The sequence below is a fragment of the Ostrinia furnacalis genome, unplaced genomic scaffold, assembly GCF_004193835.3.
Source record: "Ostrinia furnacalis isolate ACB-3 unplaced genomic scaffold, ASM419383v2 OfSCF7437, whole genome shotgun sequence".
Classification (NCBI taxonomy): Eukaryota; Metazoa; Arthropoda; class Insecta; order Lepidoptera; family Crambidae; genus Ostrinia; species Ostrinia furnacalis.
Genome location: NW_021137676.1, coordinates 453146 through 472220, shown reverse-complemented (window position 1 = coordinate 472220; position 19075 = coordinate 453146). Strand labels below are relative to the sequence as shown.

General features: G+C 41.8%; 1 protein-coding gene across 1 annotated transcript in view; it reads left to right on the top strand.

The window, feature by feature from the left end:
• Nucleotides 1-16387, top strand: part of alka (glycine receptor subunit alpha alkaliphile) — a 49424-nt gene extending 33037 nt beyond the window's left edge. Inside the window, exons 9-10 of the mRNA XM_028320650.1 lie at nt 4557-4748; nt 15766-16387. Coding sequence (XP_028176451.1) covers nt 4557-4748; nt 15766-15915 — 342 coding nt within the window. The 3' untranslated portion in view covers nt 15916-16387. The remainder of the gene's footprint in view (nt 1-4556; nt 4749-15765) is intronic.
• The last annotated feature ends 2688 nt before the right edge of the window (nt 16388-19075 follow it).

The window sequence follows — 19075 nt, the reverse complement described above, 5'->3', positions numbered from 1 at the left end:
CAATAGAAGTTGTAGAAGAATATTATTATTCTGTGGTTGTAGTATATTTTAGGACTACGATATTGACCTTCCCTTTATTTATTCTGGAGTCTATACTATGGTACAAAGCTCACATTAACGCAATTTATTTACCGCTTGTGAACGAGGCTTTAAATTTTCTGGACTATACTTTTTTAACCATTTAATATTTTATTTTTATAGGCAAACTTGTAGCAAAACCCTAAAATAAATGCTGGACCAAAAACAACTGTTTGAAGTCGTTATAAACAGCAATCTTAAGATTAGCAACTTGATTAAGTTTATACCGGTGGTCCTTAATAAAGAGGAAAATACATTAAATAAAAAGAAATTTGCAAACAAATTATATCGAATTTTAGGGCACAAGTTCATAACGTAATATTCGGAAGCAATTAACCAAAGGCCTGCAAGAAGTTTCAGTGAGGGGTTTTGTAACAATAAAGGGTGACTTAAAATAAATTGCTAAAACTAATTGGGGTTTTGTTTAGTTACCTAATTGCTATGCTAACGGAACAATATTTTGTTGCCAACTGCCCAAGTTGTTAAATACATAAATAAAATTGATGGTTGTTTGGTTACGACACGCTGGTAGCAAGTAGATTAACACTTTCACATATAAGGTTGAAATAATATGTGCTATTATCCTACTAATATTATAAATGCGAAAGTTTGGATGTCTGGATGTCTGGATGTCTGGATGTCTGGATGTCAGGATGTCTGGATGTCAGGATGTCTGGATGTCAGGATGTCTGGATGTCTGGATGTTTGTTACTCTTTCACGCAAAAACTAACGGATTTTGATGAAACTTTACAGTATTATTGTATATAACCCAGAATAACATATAATAGTTAAAAGGAGGCGAATAGGGGAATTTTCGGCAATACTCGAGCGTGGCAGTTTAAGATATGAGAGATACCTTAGACCTAATAGGACAACCTTGTAAAGTATTTAGCTCTATATGTAGTGACGCGCGCCTAGGATAGACGATCAGATTAGTAAAAAAAATGGATAGTCTGAAATACTCGAGCGCGTCAGATTAAGATATGGGGGGTTGATTTTAGTGTTTAAAGACTAAATTTAACTAATCTGACGATAAGTCCTTGACGCCGCCGAGTTATAGGGTCGTGAACTTGTAAAAAAAAACGTTAATCCGGCATGCTCGAGCGCCATTTTTTTTATTTTTATTTTGAAGAATATAATCTAAAAGTTACTAAAAATACAAAATCTGCCGGTTTCCGAATGACCGGAAGTGTGGAGAAGCCATTTCGTCTTCCTAAGAACGCGTTACGCAATATAAGTCGCGAACGATACATTTTACAAAAAAAAAGTTTAAATAAACAAAAAGGTTAAAAAAAAAGGTAATTTTATTACATTCTTAAATTCCCCATTTTATCAAGGAGAAAGAAAGGAAAAAAAAGAAACCAAAACAACCTTTTTCGGTCAGATTAAGAGAACCCACCAACATTTTTGTCAGATTAAAAAAATATGCTTTCAGGATACCGAGTTAAACCTCCCCTATGAAAATCTGACGCGCTCGAGTATTTCAAAAAAACTTTTTTTTTTTTGCATTTTCAAAAATTCATCGTAACTTATCGTCACGCCGAAATCGTCAGTTTTTTTAAAGGGAGCTTCCTTGGGGCCTACTTAACACCCCTTCCGAAAATCTGACGCGCTCGAGTATTTTTTTTTTCATTTTTGACTACTTTATATGCCTACCCCCACCACGCAAACCGGCAAATTAGTATACCGTTGTTATCAGAGGCACTCGGGGCATACGTAGTATGAATATCTGACGCGCTCGAGAATGCCCAAGTACCTAACTGTTTTTTTTAACATTTTTGAAAAACCGTACACGCCAAACCCACCGCTAAAATGGTTTTTGCCATACGAGCTTTTCTTTTCGAAATTATTTTATCTTTCGATTTTGATAGGTCTCGACGGCGCCGTTGAATTACGCCATTTAGCTACCTCGCCTCCCTAACCATAATCTATAATTTATGATGATCTGTGACAAACGAAATTTCACGCGGGTGATACCGCGGGCAAAAGCTAGTTATGTAATAAAATACTGTTCATTACAAATGTATGTATGTACCTACGTCCAGGCATAGAGGTATTTAATTATCTTCNAGTTTTGCTTACCTTACACTCAGCAGCGAATTTGCAATGTAAAGATTCTCAGAGAATTGCGTCTGATAACTTCAGGGATATACAAACTGCCTATGCCTGAAAGATCTGTTTCAGTTGTCTCTAATGTGGTATCTAAAAGGAAGCTTTGCGGCATTTGTCCCTATAAAAAAGGTCGCAATCCCAACAGTGTTTTTTCTTCGTGTAAAATACCCATTTGCAACACATGCTCAAATTAATGTTTGTCCAAACTGTTTAGTTAACAATTCAAGTTGTTATGTCATTGCATTATAAACCCTTTTTATTAAATAATGTGTTTTACTCCATAATCCGCAATAGTTTTGAAGATATACAAAGTTTTATAGCAGGGTCAAAATGACCCTTGAGTAGTGACCGTGTAAAAAATATTTTGAGTAGTAGCCAAGGGTTAATGTAACAAGGATCTAATTTCCACTCGTTTCTCCAAGGTTCCTAGGCAACAAACTCGATTAGTTAGGTAATCTATAGGTTTGAGATAAATAAACCAAACGTATCGCTTACTGCCTCTGGCATATAGATGCCTAAAGCGGCTTTAAAAGTCTGTTACAGAATCTGGAATTTGATGCTTGAATTAATTTAGAAACTTAATCGACGGAAATTAAAGAGCAATGGTTTCACTGAAATTTAGTCGCCATGATGATGGAATTTAGTAGTCAAACGTTAAATTAAATTTCGGGGTGACAAAATAAATTCAATTTGTAATGATAAGAAATAAATAATTTATCTTTTCATCAAAGACACCAATACTTACCTACCTCAATGCGCCCTTACCATACCATACCTTAGATGCCCTCAATGCGCGAGGGATTTTACCGCGAAAATAGGCTACGTAAGCCATCTTCGGGCACACCAGCGCCGCCAAGACAGCTAGGAGTCGGAGTGGTCGCCATGGCCGAAATCGGTCGGATGGATCATCATCATCATCATCATCACTTACCTACCTACCTTTAAAGATACCAATACCTGCTCTAACTTACTGTGGTGTTCAATAAATCGCTATCGCTATTTGTAATAGTTATAATGAAGTGTAGGTAAATGTTACTTAGTAAAATCTATAACTCATCACATTCAAACATTTTCCTCTAAAAGGATTCAAACCCAAACCGCCACCGTAAACCAAAGTCACCAAATAAAAGCCGATAGGATCAGTTGACAAGACTCTAATTACAATATGCGTCCATTTTGCAAGGTTATTTTAGCTTCGGTGTTCGGTGTTTATTTTAGAAGTTGAATTTTAAGCGTTTTTTAGGGTACGATTGAACTGAATTTTTTGCTGAGGTTTTCGGGTGACTATGAAATATTTTCGATGTCATTGAACTGGTCTCTTGTCGGTTAGTTAAAAAACAAGATTACGTATTCTGTATGTTGTACATGAAACCAATTTGCAACGGAAAAATAGGAACTGGAACAGATAATTTTCCAAATTTCCTAAACCGCGAACCTGGACCTCTTGCGTAATTATAGGAAAATTTCCGCGTCACGTGCCTCTGCTCGATTCGGGTCGTGTCGTAATGATAGGGATGGGATTCTGTGGTTTTTTGCTTCGATTAGCCTAACATAACTCCCTTTAAGGGTTCCGACTTATTATTGGGCGAAGCCTATGTTTAGCAATTGATGTCCTGTGGTTAAAATGATGATGATGAACATAAACATTAAAAAAAGGGCTTATAAAGTTCTTTGGCTTTAGATACAACATGTCTCGAGGCTGTTGGTTTCTATAAATCTATACTAATATTATAAATGCGAAAGTAACTCTGTCTGTCTCGCTTTCACGCTTAAACCACTGAACCGATTTTAATGAAATTTGGTATAGAGATTGAGTCCCGAGAAAGGACATAGGATAGTTTTTTTCCCGGTTTTTGAAACAGGGGCGCGGGCGATAAAAGACAATGCCGGAAATTGGCGTCTTTTTTTTTTCGCGCGGCCATCGACCACACCTTGTTTTTTGATTACAAAATAGTGTAATAAACCAAACTTACTATGACATGTACACCTCTAAACTCAGTCTGAACTGAGTTACGAGCGTTAGAAGTTTGATGATTTACATACTAGATTTGCTTTTTGCGAGCAAGTTTTGTAAGAAATTGCAACAAAATAGTGACATTGTATGTGTAAACAAACAATACCATCCATTAAAGGCTCCAGACATCAGTGTGGAGCAGAATCAGCTCAATAAAAAATAGCGCAATAAAGTTTGGTCGATGGCCGCGCGAAAAAAAAAAGACGCCACCTTCCATACAAAATCTGGCATTGCCATTTTTTCTGTGACCGACAAAATTTCACGCGGGTGAAGCCGCGGGCGGAAAGCTAGTAAATAAATAAACATAATCCAGCAACCATGACTGAAATGCTAATAACTTTCTTCTCACAGCGTCTAAACGGTGAGAAGGGGTCATGTGGAACCGTCGCCGCTTGGGAGGGCAGCGGCGTGCGGTGCCGCAAGGTGGACCTCACGTCGCCCACGTCGCCGCCCGCCGCCACGCCGGCCGTGCACCCCGCGCCCGCCGCGCCGCACAGCGCGCCGCACTTGGGCGGCGTCGAGCGCCGCCAGAGCATACTCCAGGTAATAGAGCATACTACAGGCACTATAGTATGCTACATATACCAAAGCATACTACAGGCACCTACTGTATACTGGGCAGTGGCGTCGAGCGACGCCAGGGTCGTGTGGCACCGTCGCCGCTTGGGAGGGCAGCGGCGTGCGGTGCCGCAAGGTGGACCTCACGTCGCCCACGTCGCCGCCCGCCGCCACGCCGGCCGTGCACCCCGCGCCCGCCGCGCCGCACAGCGCGCCGCACTTGGGCGGCGTCGAGCGGCGCCAGAGCATACTACAGGTACTATAACATGCTACAGGTACCTACTGTGTACTGGCAGTGGCGTCGAGCGGCTTTAGAGCACACTGCAGGTACTAGAGCATGCTACAGGTACCTACTGTGTACGCCAGTACACACTTAGTGGCGCACTTAGTGGCGTCGAGCGCCGCCAGAGCATACTACAGGTAATAGAACATACTACATGTACTGGAGCATACTAAAGGTACTAGAACATACTATATTAGGTGGATCTGACGTCATCCACGCCGCACAGCGCGCCGCACAACGCGCCGCACTTGGTCGGCGTCGAGCGGCGCCAGAGCATACTACAGGTACTAGAGCATGCTACAGGTACTAGAAGATACTGCAGGTACTAGAGCATGCTACAGATACTAAAGCTTACTTCAGGTACCTAGAGCATGCTACAGGTACTAGAGCATACAACAGGCACCAGAGCATACTGCAGGTACAAGAGCATGCTTCAGGTACCTACTGTGTACTGGCAGTGGCGTCGAGCGGCATCAGAGCTTACTCCAGGTAATAGAGCATACTACAGATACTAGAGAATACCTCAGGCATTGCATAAGGTGGACCTGACCTCACCCACACTTGGAGGGCGTCGAGCGCCGCGTGAGCATACTCCAGGTAATAGAGCATACTACAGGCACTATAGTATGCTACATATACCAAAGCATACTACAGGCACCTACTGTATACTGGGCAGTGGCGTCGAGCGACGCCAGGGTCGTGTGGCACCGTCGCCGCTTGGGAGGGCAGCGGCGTGCGGTGCCGCAAGGTGGACCTCACGTCGCCCACGTCGCCGCCCGCCGCCACGCCGGCCGTGCACCCCGCGCCCGCCGCGCCGCACAGCGCGCCGCACTTGGTCGGCGTCGAGCGCCGCCAGAGCATACTCCAGGTACTAGAGCATGCTACAGGTACCTACTGTGTACGCGAGTACACACTTAGTGGCGCATTTAGTGGCGTCGAGCGGCGTCAGAGCATACTGCAGGTACTAGAGCATCCTGCAGGTACTAGAGCTAACTTCAGGTACTAGAGCATGGTACAGGTACCTACTATGTACTGGCAGTGGCGTCGAGCGGCGCCAGAGCATACTCCAGGTACTAGAGTATACTACAGGTACCTACTACTAATACGAGGCAGCGGCGTCGAGCGGCGCCAGAGCATACTACAGGTAATAGAGCATACTACAGGTACTAAAGCATGCTACAGGTACTAGAGCTAACTTCAGGTACTAGAGCATGGTACAGGTACCTACTATGTACTGGCAGTGGCGTCGAGCGGCGCCAGAGCATACTCCAGGTACTAGAGTATACTACAGGTACCTACTACTAATACGAGGCAGCGGCGTCGAGCGGCGCCAGAGCATACTACAGGTAATAGAGCATACTACAGGTACTAAAGCATGCTACAGGTACTAGAGCTAACTTCAGGTACTAGAGCATGGTACAGGTACCTACTATGTACTGGCAGTGGCGTCGAGCGGCGCCAGAGCATACTCCAGGTACTAGAGTATACTACAGGTACCTACTACTAATACGAGGCAGCGGCGTCGAGCGGCGCCAGAGCATACTACAGGTAATAGAGCATACTACAGGTACTAAAGCATGCTACAGGTACTAGAGCTAACTTCAGGTACTAGAGCATGGTACAGGTACCTACTATGTACTGGCAGTGGCGTCGAGCGGCGCCAGAGCATACTCCAGGTACTAGAGTATACTACAGGTACCTACTACTAATACGAGGCAGCGGCGTCGAGCGGCGCCAGAGCATACTACAGGTAATAGAGCATACTACAGGTACTAAAGCATGCTACAGGTACTAGAGCTAACTTCAGGTACTAGAGCATGGTACAGGTACCTACTATGTACTGGCAGTGGCGTCGAGCGGCGCCAGAGCATACTCCAGGTACTAGAGTATACTACAGGTACCTACTACTAATACGAGGCAGCGGCGTCGAGCGGCGCCAGAGCATACTACAGGTAATAGAGCATACTACAGCTACTAAAGCATGCTACAGGTACTAGAGCTTACTTCAGGTACTAGAGCATACAACAGGCACCAGAGCATACAACAGGCACCAGAGCATACTTCCTACAGGTACTAGAGTATACCAGGGGCACTGTATTAAGTGAATCTCACGTCGCCCACGTCGCCGCCCGCCGCCACGCCGGCCGTGCACCCCGCGCCCGCCGCGCCGCACAGCGCGCCGCACTTGGTCGGCGTCGAGCGCCGCCAGAGCATACTGCAGGTACTAGAGCATGCTACAGGCAATGTATAAGGTGGACCTGACCTTGCCCATACTTAGCGCTCCTGCACACGACGCCGCCACCGCGCCGCCGCCGCGCCGTCGCCGCGCCCCTACACTGTTCATACGCACCGAGTAAAGCCCGCCACCGCGCCTCCGCCACGCCGCCGCTTAGAGGGCGTCGAGCGGCGCCAGAGCATACTCCAGGTAATAGAAGATACTAAAGTTACTAGAGCATGCTACAGGTACTAGAGCTTACTGCAGGTACTAGATCATGCTACAGGTACTAGAGCATACTTCAGGTACTAGAGCATGCTTCAGGTACTAGAGCATACTTCAGGTACTAGAGCATACTTCAGATACTACAGCATACTACACGTACTAGAGCATACTGCAGGTACTAGAGCTTACTTCAGGTACTAGAGCATACTTCAGGTACTAGAGCATACTTCAGGTACTATAGCATACTACAGGCACTAGAGCATACTGCAGGTACTAGAGCATACTTCAGGTACTAGAGCTTACTGCAGGTACCAGAGTATACAACAGGCACCAGAGCATACTTCCTACAGGTACTAGAGTATACTAGGGGCACTGTATTAGGTGGATCTGACGTCACCTCACGTCGCCCACGTCGCCGCCCGCCGCCACGCCGGCCGTGCACCCCGCGCCCGCCGCGCCGCACAGCGCGCCGCACTTGCTCGGCGTCGAGCGCCGCCAGAGCATACTGCAGGTACTAGAGCATGCTACATGTACACTAGAGTATGCTACAGGTACCAGAGTATACTTACTACAGGTACTATAAGATACTGCAGGTACTAGAGCCACGTCACCCACGTCGCGCCGCGCCCGCCGCGTTGCACAGCGCGCCGCGTCGAGCGGCGCCAGAGCATACTGCAGGTACTAGAGCATACTTCAGGTACTAGAGCATACTGCAAGTACTAGAGCATACTTCAGGTACTAGAGCATACTGCAGGTACTAGAGCATGCTACAGGTACCTACTGTGTACGCCAGTACACACTTAGTGGCGCAATTAGTGGCGTCGAGCGCCGCCAGAGCATACTACAGGAAATAGAACATACTACATGTACTGGAGCATACTAAAGCTTCGTTCGTTTCAGCCAAATGACGTCCACTGCTGGACAAAGGCCTCCTCCAAGGCTTTCCACAATGCACGGTCCTGCGCTGCCCGCATCCAGGCTCTTCCCGCGACCTTTACGAGATCGTCGGTCCACCTAGTAGGAGGCCTGCCCACGCTACGTCTTCCAGCCCGTGGTCGCCACTCGAGAACTTTTCTGCCCCAACGGCCATCGTCTCTACGAGCTATGTGCCCCGCCCACTGCCACTTGGTTTTAGCAATTCTGCGAGCTATGTCGGTCACTTTGGTTCTCCTGCGGATCTCCTCATTTCTGATTCGATCACGCAGGGAAACTCCAAGCATGGCCCGCTCCATCGCCCTTTGGGTGACCTTGAGCCTTCTTATGAGGCCCATAGTAAGCGTCCACGTTTCGGATCCATAAATCAACACTGGCAGCACACACTGCTCGAAGACTTTTGTCTTGAGACACTGCGGTATTTCGGACGTGAGTATATTGCGTAGCTTCCCGAACGCTGCCCAGCCGAGTTGGATTCGACGATTGACCTCTTTCTCGAAGTTGAAATTGAATAAGCTTTTTTTGGTTCATAGTAGTCATGTCACTAGGACGCATAGTTTCCGAGGATTAAGCGAAAAATCGAAAAGTGGTACCTTTAAACCCCCCTCTCCCCGCCGGCTCAAGGGCTAAGGGCGGGGACTTTTGCTATTTTCACCACCTAACTAGGCTAAATAAAGTCCCGAGGTCAGAAATTGTGTTCCATGGATTTCTCTCTACACCGTCGTTAAGGCATTCATTGACTGGACTATAGATGTTTACTCAAAAGAAGATGGAAATATCAGTAATAAAATTGTTAATTGTTAACTTTCAATGACACTGCCTGCACATTCATAACTTGAGTAAAAGTAATGTTTAATAGAAAGAAAAACAGAATAGATAATATTTCTTGAAATACAAGCAGAGAAAATTTAAATGGTGTCTTAGGCTGAGTTGCACCACCCTATTTTAACAGTGACTTTAACGACAACCGGTGTATTTTGTATGGAGTTTGACAGATTTTTGACGTTTGTCAAAGTTAAAGTAAGATGGTGCAACCCAGCCTTAGTAAAAATATTTCGACATGCAATAATCCTAAACATGAGGATTAGGTCCTCATTCACAGGTGACAATAAAATAGATTCAACGCTCAAAGCTTTCAGTACATATTATCATCATCATCATCATCAACAGCCCTTTACAGTCCACTGCTGGACTATGAGCCTCCTCCACTATAGTGGAGGGTTTGTACATATTAAGTACATATTAAGTCCCGTAATATTAGCTCTATCAAAATATTGAGCGACTTCTTTTAACTGGGCGAAACTTGTTTTCCAAAACTGGCACAAATTATTATAACAACATTTAGAAATTCATGCAGGTGATTAATTACACTAGTAGTGATAATCTAGTTTCTCTTATTACATATTGAGTAAACCGTATTTACTCACCTCAATAAAATCATAAAAACGTTCCCAGTGCTATAATTTATATTTAACCTTGTTTTACTTTTTAATAACATTGGATTTAACTAAATTTTTCAAGTAATTAATAATTATCTATTAGATTTAACATCTACAAGTTTCTTTATGTTAGGTTTTTTATCTGTGGTTTTGAGACTGTTTGGTGATTCGACTGTGGCGTCATAATAGAAAAAAAACTGAATAGTTAATTTGATCATTCATTGCGAATTATCTTGTGAGTGAAATCATACCCAAAAATCGGAAAGCCACTTAAAATTAACACTTGCAGATACAGAGCACATGAGACTTTTTGGTTCCAAAATCGCCTCTATCATTTAGTACATAAGAGGCCACCGTGTTAAGCTTAACGTGATGCCTATACAATGCACACCCCGCACTGTCCAGCATTCCTTTCATCATCAGTTCCCATGGAGCGGCCTGGAAACAATTTCACATCTTGACACAACATATTCACGACTTGGCGACTGTTTGTATTGGTGACTTGGCGGACAAATTAGAGCGACGGTGTCTGGAAAAAAGTACAACAATGATGCTGCGGGAATATAAACTTTGTGATTATGTGACGAAGCGACGTGTTTGAAGTGCGGCGGCTGGGTGGCAGGAGGTAAGGGTGACAATGATATTTTATGTTGTAGGGACACAACACTTAATATTTTTATTGATTTATCATCACATCATAAGTTTACAATAAAATTCATAGATTTTTTTCATATACAAATCCTTCGTAGAGACAACATTAGAATCTTAGTTTTTGTTGCAATACTGCATCTTTTTTAATTATGATACTACTTAGGTCTTTGTTTACTTTGTCGTTCTACAATACCTAAGTAGGTAGGACTAGATACAGATCTAGGTGTATGCAGAGGCGTTACGTTTTAAAATATCTGACTTAGTGCCATTTTCCTGTGATGCGGATTTCAGCACGCATGCAGATCTCGTTTCTTTAATCTGTGACGTGCGTAATGTGCGTATGTAATCTCACATTACAGGAAAAAGGCACATAATGCATTAAAATAATTAAGCATCAAAATTTTCACATATTTTTCACTTGTTTCTATTACAATAACAATAGATATAAAAAAATAATCGGCCAATAAAATATCCGCATAGATCCAAAAAGTGCATTGACACTGTTCAGCTACTGATCCCGATCGTGAACTGTCAAACGGTGACCGCTATTGACCCAATAAGTTAGAAGGGCCCGCAATAATGCGTCGTCGGTCTCCTCTAGGTGTTTGGCGAAAGGATTAGTTGATCCAAACTTAGACCCCCCTACATGGTTAGCTAATCGAGTTAGAACCTGGTTAATATTGGTATATAACATGACAGAAGTTTGATATGGTTCATAGTCAAAGTCAAAGTCAAAATTTCTTTATTTGTTTAGACTAATAAATAGTTCTTACAAATCGTCATTTTGCTCTTAAGGAGCCTCTACATGTCTCATAATCTTTTTACCCTACCAGCGCTTCGAGACCAACATTTGGCAAGTGCTGAGAAGAAGCGCCGCAACAAACTCAGTATCTAACTCAGTCATATTATGTAGAAGTTACCTTATGATACGCATAGTTTCTCTGTTTATTTATTTATTTATTTATTGAAAAAGATACACCAACGATGTTGATGTTGTGAGGAATGTGGGTGAATCTTGAAACCATATTCAATTTCCAGCAGGTGAGATAACGGTTATAAGCTTGCCCGTTCAGATGATAAAACTTTTTAGGGACAATAACATACTAAAGGTTCGTTCGTTTCAGCCAAATGACGTCCACTGCTGGACAAAGGCCTCCTCCAAGGCTTTCCACAATGCACGGTCCTGCGCTGCCCGCATCCAGGCTCTTCCCGCGACCTTTACGAGATCGTCGGTCCACCTAGTAGGAGGCCTGCCCACGCTACGTCTTCCAGCCCGTGGTCGCCACTCGAGAACTTTTCTGCCCCAACGGCCATCGTCTCTACGAGCTATGTGCCCCGCCCACTGCCACTTGGTTTTAGCAATTTCGTTTCAGCCAAATGACGTCCACTGCTGGACAAAGGCCTCCTCCAAGGCTTTCCACAATGCACGGTCCTGCGCTGCCCGCATCCAGGCTCTTCCCGCGACCTTTACGAGATCGTCGGTCCACCTAGTAGGAGGCCTGCCCACGCTACGTCTTCCAGCCCGTGGTCGCCACTCGAGAACTTTTCTGCCCCAACGGCCATCGTCTCTACGAGCTATGTGCCCCGCCCACTGCCACTTGGTTTTAGCAATTCTGCGAGCTATGTCGGTCACTTTGGTTCTCCTGCGGATCTCCTCATTTCTGATTCGATCACGCAGGGAAACTCCAAGCATGGCCCGCTCCATCGCCCTTTGGGTGACCTTGAGCCTTCTTATGAGGCCCATAGTAAGCGTCCACGTTTCGGATCCATAAATCAACACTGGCAGCACACACTGCTCGAAGACTTTTGTCTTGAGACACTGCGGTATTTCGGACGTGAGTATATTGCGTAGCTTCCCGAACGCTGCCCAGCCGAGTTGGATTCGACGATTGACCTCTTTCTCGAAGTCCAGTTAGGTAGGGCCAACTTCGAGAAAGAGGTCTATACTAAAGGTACTAGAACATATTATATTAGGTGGATCTGACGTCATCCACGCCGCCCCGCGCCCGCCGCGCCACACAGCGCGCCGCACCTGGTCGGCGTCGAGCGGCGTCAGAGCATACTGCAGGTACTAGAGCATCCTGCAGGTACTAGAGCTTACTTCAGGTACTAGAGCATACAACAGGCACCAGAGCATACAACAGGCACCAGAGCATACTTTCTACAGGTACTAGAGTATACTAGGGGCACTGTATTAGGTGGATCTGATGTCACCTCACGTCGCCCACGTCGCCGCCGGCCGCCACGCCGGCCGCGCACCCCGCGCCCGCCGCGCCGCACAGCGCGCCGCACTTGCTCGGCGTCGAGCGGCGCCAGAGCATACTACAGGTACTAGATACTACAGGCACATCATCAACTCCTACGTCATCATAAAGGTAGCAGACAGGCGCTGGACGCAGGCTACCAATCGATCAACATGTGGACGTCTTATGGCTAAAATTATGATGATGATGACTACAGGCACTGTATAAGGTGGTCGCCCACACTTGATCGGCGTTGAGCGGCGCCAGAGCATAGTACAGGTACTAGATAATGCTACAGGTACACTAGAGTATGCTACAGGTACCTACCGTTTAGCAGAGCACACTGCAGGAACTAGAACATACTACAAACAGACTTTAAAAATTCTTTCACCAATAGAAAGCCACATTATTGCTGAGTGTCATAGGTTATATAAAAAACCGAAAAATTCCACGCGGGCGTAGCAGCGGGCGGAAAGCTAGTCCAAAATTATTTGCATATTGTAATGTCCATTTACGAGCACGTCACGATATTATAGCAAAATGTTACCTACTTATCTGGGGGCACGGCAGTGCCCCCGCCAAGTCGAGCGCGAAGCAAACACTGCCGTACCATCCTTTACTGGAACCATTTCGCCGCATTTTCAGGCCCCTATTTGAGAACCTCTGGATAAGACCAGAACGCAGAAATTTTCGTCATCTATTAGGCTATAATCACATAGTTAAAATCCAAAATTTCAAGTCTGTAGGTCATTTAGTTCCGAAGTTAAGCGAAAGCAAAGTTTCGCATTTATGACACTCACTCACTCACTGATGATCATCAAAATAGAACTAGTACTTCCCATAAACTCAGAGAGCTGAAATTTGGTACAGAGTTAGGGTTTAATGGCCACTTAAAGGGAAAACTATAAAAACTAGGAAAATCGAAGGTCTGGAGTAACACCACATTCATAATCAATACTACTAGCGCCACACCGGCACCGTGGTGTTCGCCTGTACCGCTCACCGCTAGATGGCGCTAGCACTTTGAGTGTTGATTTTCTGCACCGCGGTGTCCAGATTTTTTTTCCTTTCTAGACCCCCCCGTCGATTAAGTTAATTGTTGTGTAGTTTTAATTTCGTTGATTTCGTTTATTGTATCGTGAGGTTCGCTATGATTAAGTTATTAAACCAATCATTCTGATTTTGTCCATTAAAGGTCGTTGAGTTAATTTATGTTTAACATCGTAAAAAAAAAATGTCGATAATTAGGTGTTAGAGTAGGCGTACACCGTTGATTTTTCGTCGGCCGATAGTTTAGTCGGGCTGTTGATCCTTGATCAGTATGGGCATGTATTATGGGAGTGCGCACACTACGCCGATTCAAATTGGATTATTAAAAGACGACTACGTTAAATTATAATTATGCCACTTTCTACAAAAAGAAGTGAAATCCCACCAAAAACATTCTTTAAAAAACTAGCCAAGTCTCGTTAGGGCTGCTTGTTTATCTCTAAAAAGTAATGAAATCTAGACAAAGTCGTGCCAAGTCTATGATGGTTCCTTACTGCGATTTCTTTATTATTATAGTTAATGTTGTGTGACTTGGCCGTTGAACAATCTTTATTACGATAATCATACACAAGTATTATTGAAATACGCAGCTTTATTAAGCCTACAATTGACTGGTTATTGAATCAACGTTTTCCAAGTGGCAATTTTCCATCGTCAATGGGTAGCGGTTCTGGCGACAGATTGGTGCAATGATGTCATGATGGAGCACCTGATTTTGTACCCTTCAACGGCCAAGTTACACAACATTAACTATAATAATAAAGAAATCGCAGTAAGGAACCATCATAGACTTGGCACGACTTTGTCTAGATTTCATTACTTTTTAGAGATAAACAAGCAGCCCTAACGAGACTTGGCTAGTTTTTTAAAGAATGTTTTTGGTGGGATTATATTGTCCTGCAACTATTAGATATTTCATAACTAATACGCTCGTTTTTTTTTTTTTTTTTTTATGTGATAGGAGGCAAACGAGCAGACGGATCACCTGATGGTAAATGATTACCGTCGCCCATAAACACCCGCAGACCCAGGGCTCATTGGGCAGGCCTCCCACTAGGTGGACAGACGATCCAGCAGTGAACGTCTTTCGGCTGAAACGAACGAACGCTCATTAAACCTTTTTATTTCTTTTGAGTTCGCATGACAAATCTTGTTAGGCTGCAAACATCAACATTGCCATTTATATATTTTCTTCTGTAATGCCTAAGATGTGTTTCTAAGCCCTTAAGCGATCAAATTCTTCAAATGTACACCGAAATCCCCAGAGATAAGCTGCGTAATATCACTTGAAATACAAAGAATTATTTTTATAAATATTTTTTGAGATGAGTAAATATTAAATTTCAACGCTGAAAGTCAATGAAACCAAGCACTGCATTTATAACATGCTTAAACCGTTTACCTAAAGAATAAAAGATATCAGTCCTAAAATAATAAAATAATATTATACCTCATTAGCCGAAAACTAAATAGAACTTTTAATTCTTTTTCTCTTGAAAATCTCAACCTTCTCAAGTAGGATAAACGAGAGGTCAAGAGTTCAAGTCCCTTACGCAGTTTAGTAAATAATATTTAGCAATTTAAGCATAAACCCTATTAAATTACGTAAAACAACATACTACTATGGCAATCAGATGACATACTACCACCGAACTGTAATACTTATTTTGCTACGGTTATGGGTTTGTTTCCTATTGGGGACAAACGTCTGTCTGGTGAGCATGATCAATTTGATTTATTTGCCTGAAGTCATGAAGTATTATAGTCTAGGTATGTTTAATATTCCTTCATACATATAAATGTCCCCATTGGGACTTGAACCTACAACCGCTGCTGGCGTTATTTAGTAGGTATGCGATCCGCCAGGCCAAGCGTCTGTCAAAAATATAAAATGTGTTTTATTCTTTTTAAACAAACCTTTTTTATATTTTTAGGGTTTTTATGTATTTTATTTTATTCCCAGGTGGCTTGGCTTGACGCGGACACCGGGCAAGAGCGCGTGCTATGGCGGGAGATAGACAAGCTCTCGCGCGTGGTTTTCCCCGCCCTATTCCTTCTCTTCGTGACTATGTACTGGCCCGTTCTACTACTTAAAACGAAGACGTCTTCATAACAATTAGAACTAAACACATTCCTTCGCCATCGCCTTTGAAATAAATAAAAAAATACATAAAATGAATGAGGTCTAATGTATTTTCCGCGTCATTTTGTATGGAAAAAAGATACAATAACATAATTTTTTTTTGCTTTTTCGTTCGTCGTTCCGTGTTTAACATTGATTTATTCTGTCTACGTTGTTTCGTGAAATATTTTTGTGTTGTTATTTCAGTAATAGGTTTTTCATAAGTTCCCCGAATTTGCCGCTACTGCGAGATTTGTTCTGCTCTTAATAAAGTTCTGTAAGAAATAACAAGATTATTTTAGGTTTGTAATACCATTTGATTGTAATTTTTCTTTTTGTAATTCTTTTTCCTTCAACCCTGTAAAACTCGATGGTCTTTGTCTTTGAATCATTTCCTAGATTTTTATTTTGCTTACAGTCATAAACATGAAAGAACAGATTCGAACAGCGTGTCATAAAAAAACCAGAAAAATACAATTCCGCTAAGAAAAAAAAAGTCAATCAGTTTTCCCGAATTTGAAATACCTACCGAGGGAATTTCAATTTTTTTCTCGTCATAAGAATCTTTCATGAACTTCGACGAATATTTAACAAGAAAATTTGCCGAATTTGACTAACTGTTCTCGTTTTTTGCGTCTACACATTTAGTGATTCACTTTAATTTGCATCTTAATTAAATTCTCAAAAGGCGGTGGCGAACTTTTATACAATAAGACCATTCATAAGATTTTAAGTATGATGAATACCAATTTTCGCTTACCGAGAATTCCTTGTATTACGCACACCTACAAATTCGTTTGTATTTCTAATAATAACAGGTCAAAATTTTCATTGAACCTCTGATTTCCCAAAATTAATTAAGGACTCTACCCACTACACCATGTCAAAACGTAGCCACTCTATTATCTGTCAAAATATATAACCGATTATGATGTCAAAGTGAAGTAATTTGATATCATTGAGACAGTTCAGTCTCTGTTTCAGACGATAAGTATTTGATCAAACAATAATTAATAAAAAAATAATCATGGCTTGTTGCTACGAGATTATGCAATTGTGGTCATAAGATGTAAGCATTATAGGAAAAGTAAGTTTAAGTTTTTTATATCCTTGGAGGAGCGAAGATTGGTACACGACTTTATTCTTTTTATTTCATTTTGTGTCATATTGTATACTAAAAATAACAAACTTAATCAAGTGCTTTATAGACCTTTTTTAATTTAGCATAATTACTAACGTTTTAGTAAAGATTCAGGTAAGATCAGCATCAAAAACATAGTTTCGTTCTTTGACTTTGTAAATTTTAAGTATATCGAACAAATTGAATGTTCTTGGTGGTGATTTCTACAGTGCTAAAGGCATTTAATGTCAATGTACAAAATAATATGCACAAAAATGTAAATTAGTAAAACTAATTAAAAATATAATATTGTAGATAACTGAACTTTGAAACACCATTAAATTGTAAGTCAGCGCAAATATTTTTTTAATTTATAATTATAAAATATTAATATTACTTTTTTTATTCGGATTTTTTTCATTTGCATATTTTTATTTCATGTAGGTATTAACTTTCATGATTATACTTATTATGGGTCGTCATCGTAAAATTCAAAAGCTTCCTTAAATTAATTTAGTTGTGTATTTATTCATTTTGATCAAATAACTTAAAATGTTTCATCTTTAATTAATCAGTTTTCTTAATCAAGAAAAATCAACTGTTGATTGATGATTTACATTAAAAATTGTAATTTAATTTTTGTAATGTAATCAACTCATCCTTAAAACGAACTTTTTCTTTTGACACTGTTAGATAAATTATATTTTCATAAATTAGAATGTTATTTGGGCAAAAATTTTGAAATGAAGGTCAAAACTAGATTCAAACTCAAATAGACAAATCCTGTGATTGGTTAGATCACAAGATGTTAGCCCAATTGCAGTCTTGAATTTATTCTTGAGATTGTATTGAGCTTGGAAACGTTTCATAGTTTGATTTGTATAAATATTGTTAAGGTGCTGTTATAAAAATATTAAGTAACACCTCAGTTTTCGTGTGAGAGTTAATGCAAAGAGAGAACTTGATAGATTCCTAAAAAAATATGCACAAGAAATCATATAAATCCGTTAACTCTCATCATTTTATATTGACATGCAGGGTGTTGAACAACGAATTCAAGACGTTATAAATGCTTATTTAATTGCTAGGTATATCATAAATACGATCGATTTGTAGCAAGTTAAGTGAAAATTAAAAGCTATATTTATGTATGTTCCCGTCATATATTTTTTACTTACTTTATTTTACCAAAGTGATAATTGTACAGTTGTTTCACCCTATATTTATTATAGTGTATGAAAAGAGGGTGCTTCATCACGTCCGCCGCGACAATCATATTTCAGCTTTAACCCATTGTGATAGCTTATGTAATTGTATCCAGAGTTTTAACGCTTGTTATAGGAATGTTGTAGTTAAATTGTGAAATCAGACTTTTAGCTAAATGTACGGAAATTGGGAGCAAGTAATATGTATTTCAATGTAAAATTATATGTAAGTCTATCGATGAAGTCTACATTATTGACTTGGGATTTTAAATACATTTTAAAGTCTTTACTTATACTCGAATCAAGTGCAGGACAAGGTAAATAAAGGCAAGTCTAAAGGTGCCGTAGACCAAGCGGGACAGGGGATCGAGACCGTTTTACTGGTTATTAATATTTTTATCAGCGGACGAAATTAAGACAGGGACTCTTGTCTTAGACTAGTCAGTATCTGCCTCAATACAGCTATTTCATGCGTCTCGTTTTTCTGGTATGACATGCTGACAAGTTGAGAACTGAATACTGATGGAATGATCCTTAATTATTAACTATGATGTTGGACTCTGGCTCCGCCCACAGTGTAAAGAGAGACATGTCGATTTCTCCAGTCTCTATATCCTGTCTCAGTGTGCTAAAGATAAGTAATTTTGAGGCATAGATTACCCTAATTGACAAAGGAAAGTTCTCGAGTGGCGACCACGGGCTGGAAGACGTAGCGTGGGCAGGCCTCCTACTAGGTGGACCGACGATCTGGTAAAGGTCGCGGGAAGAGCCTGGATGCGGGCAGCGCAGGACCGTTCATTGTGAAAAACCTTGGGGGAGGCCTTTG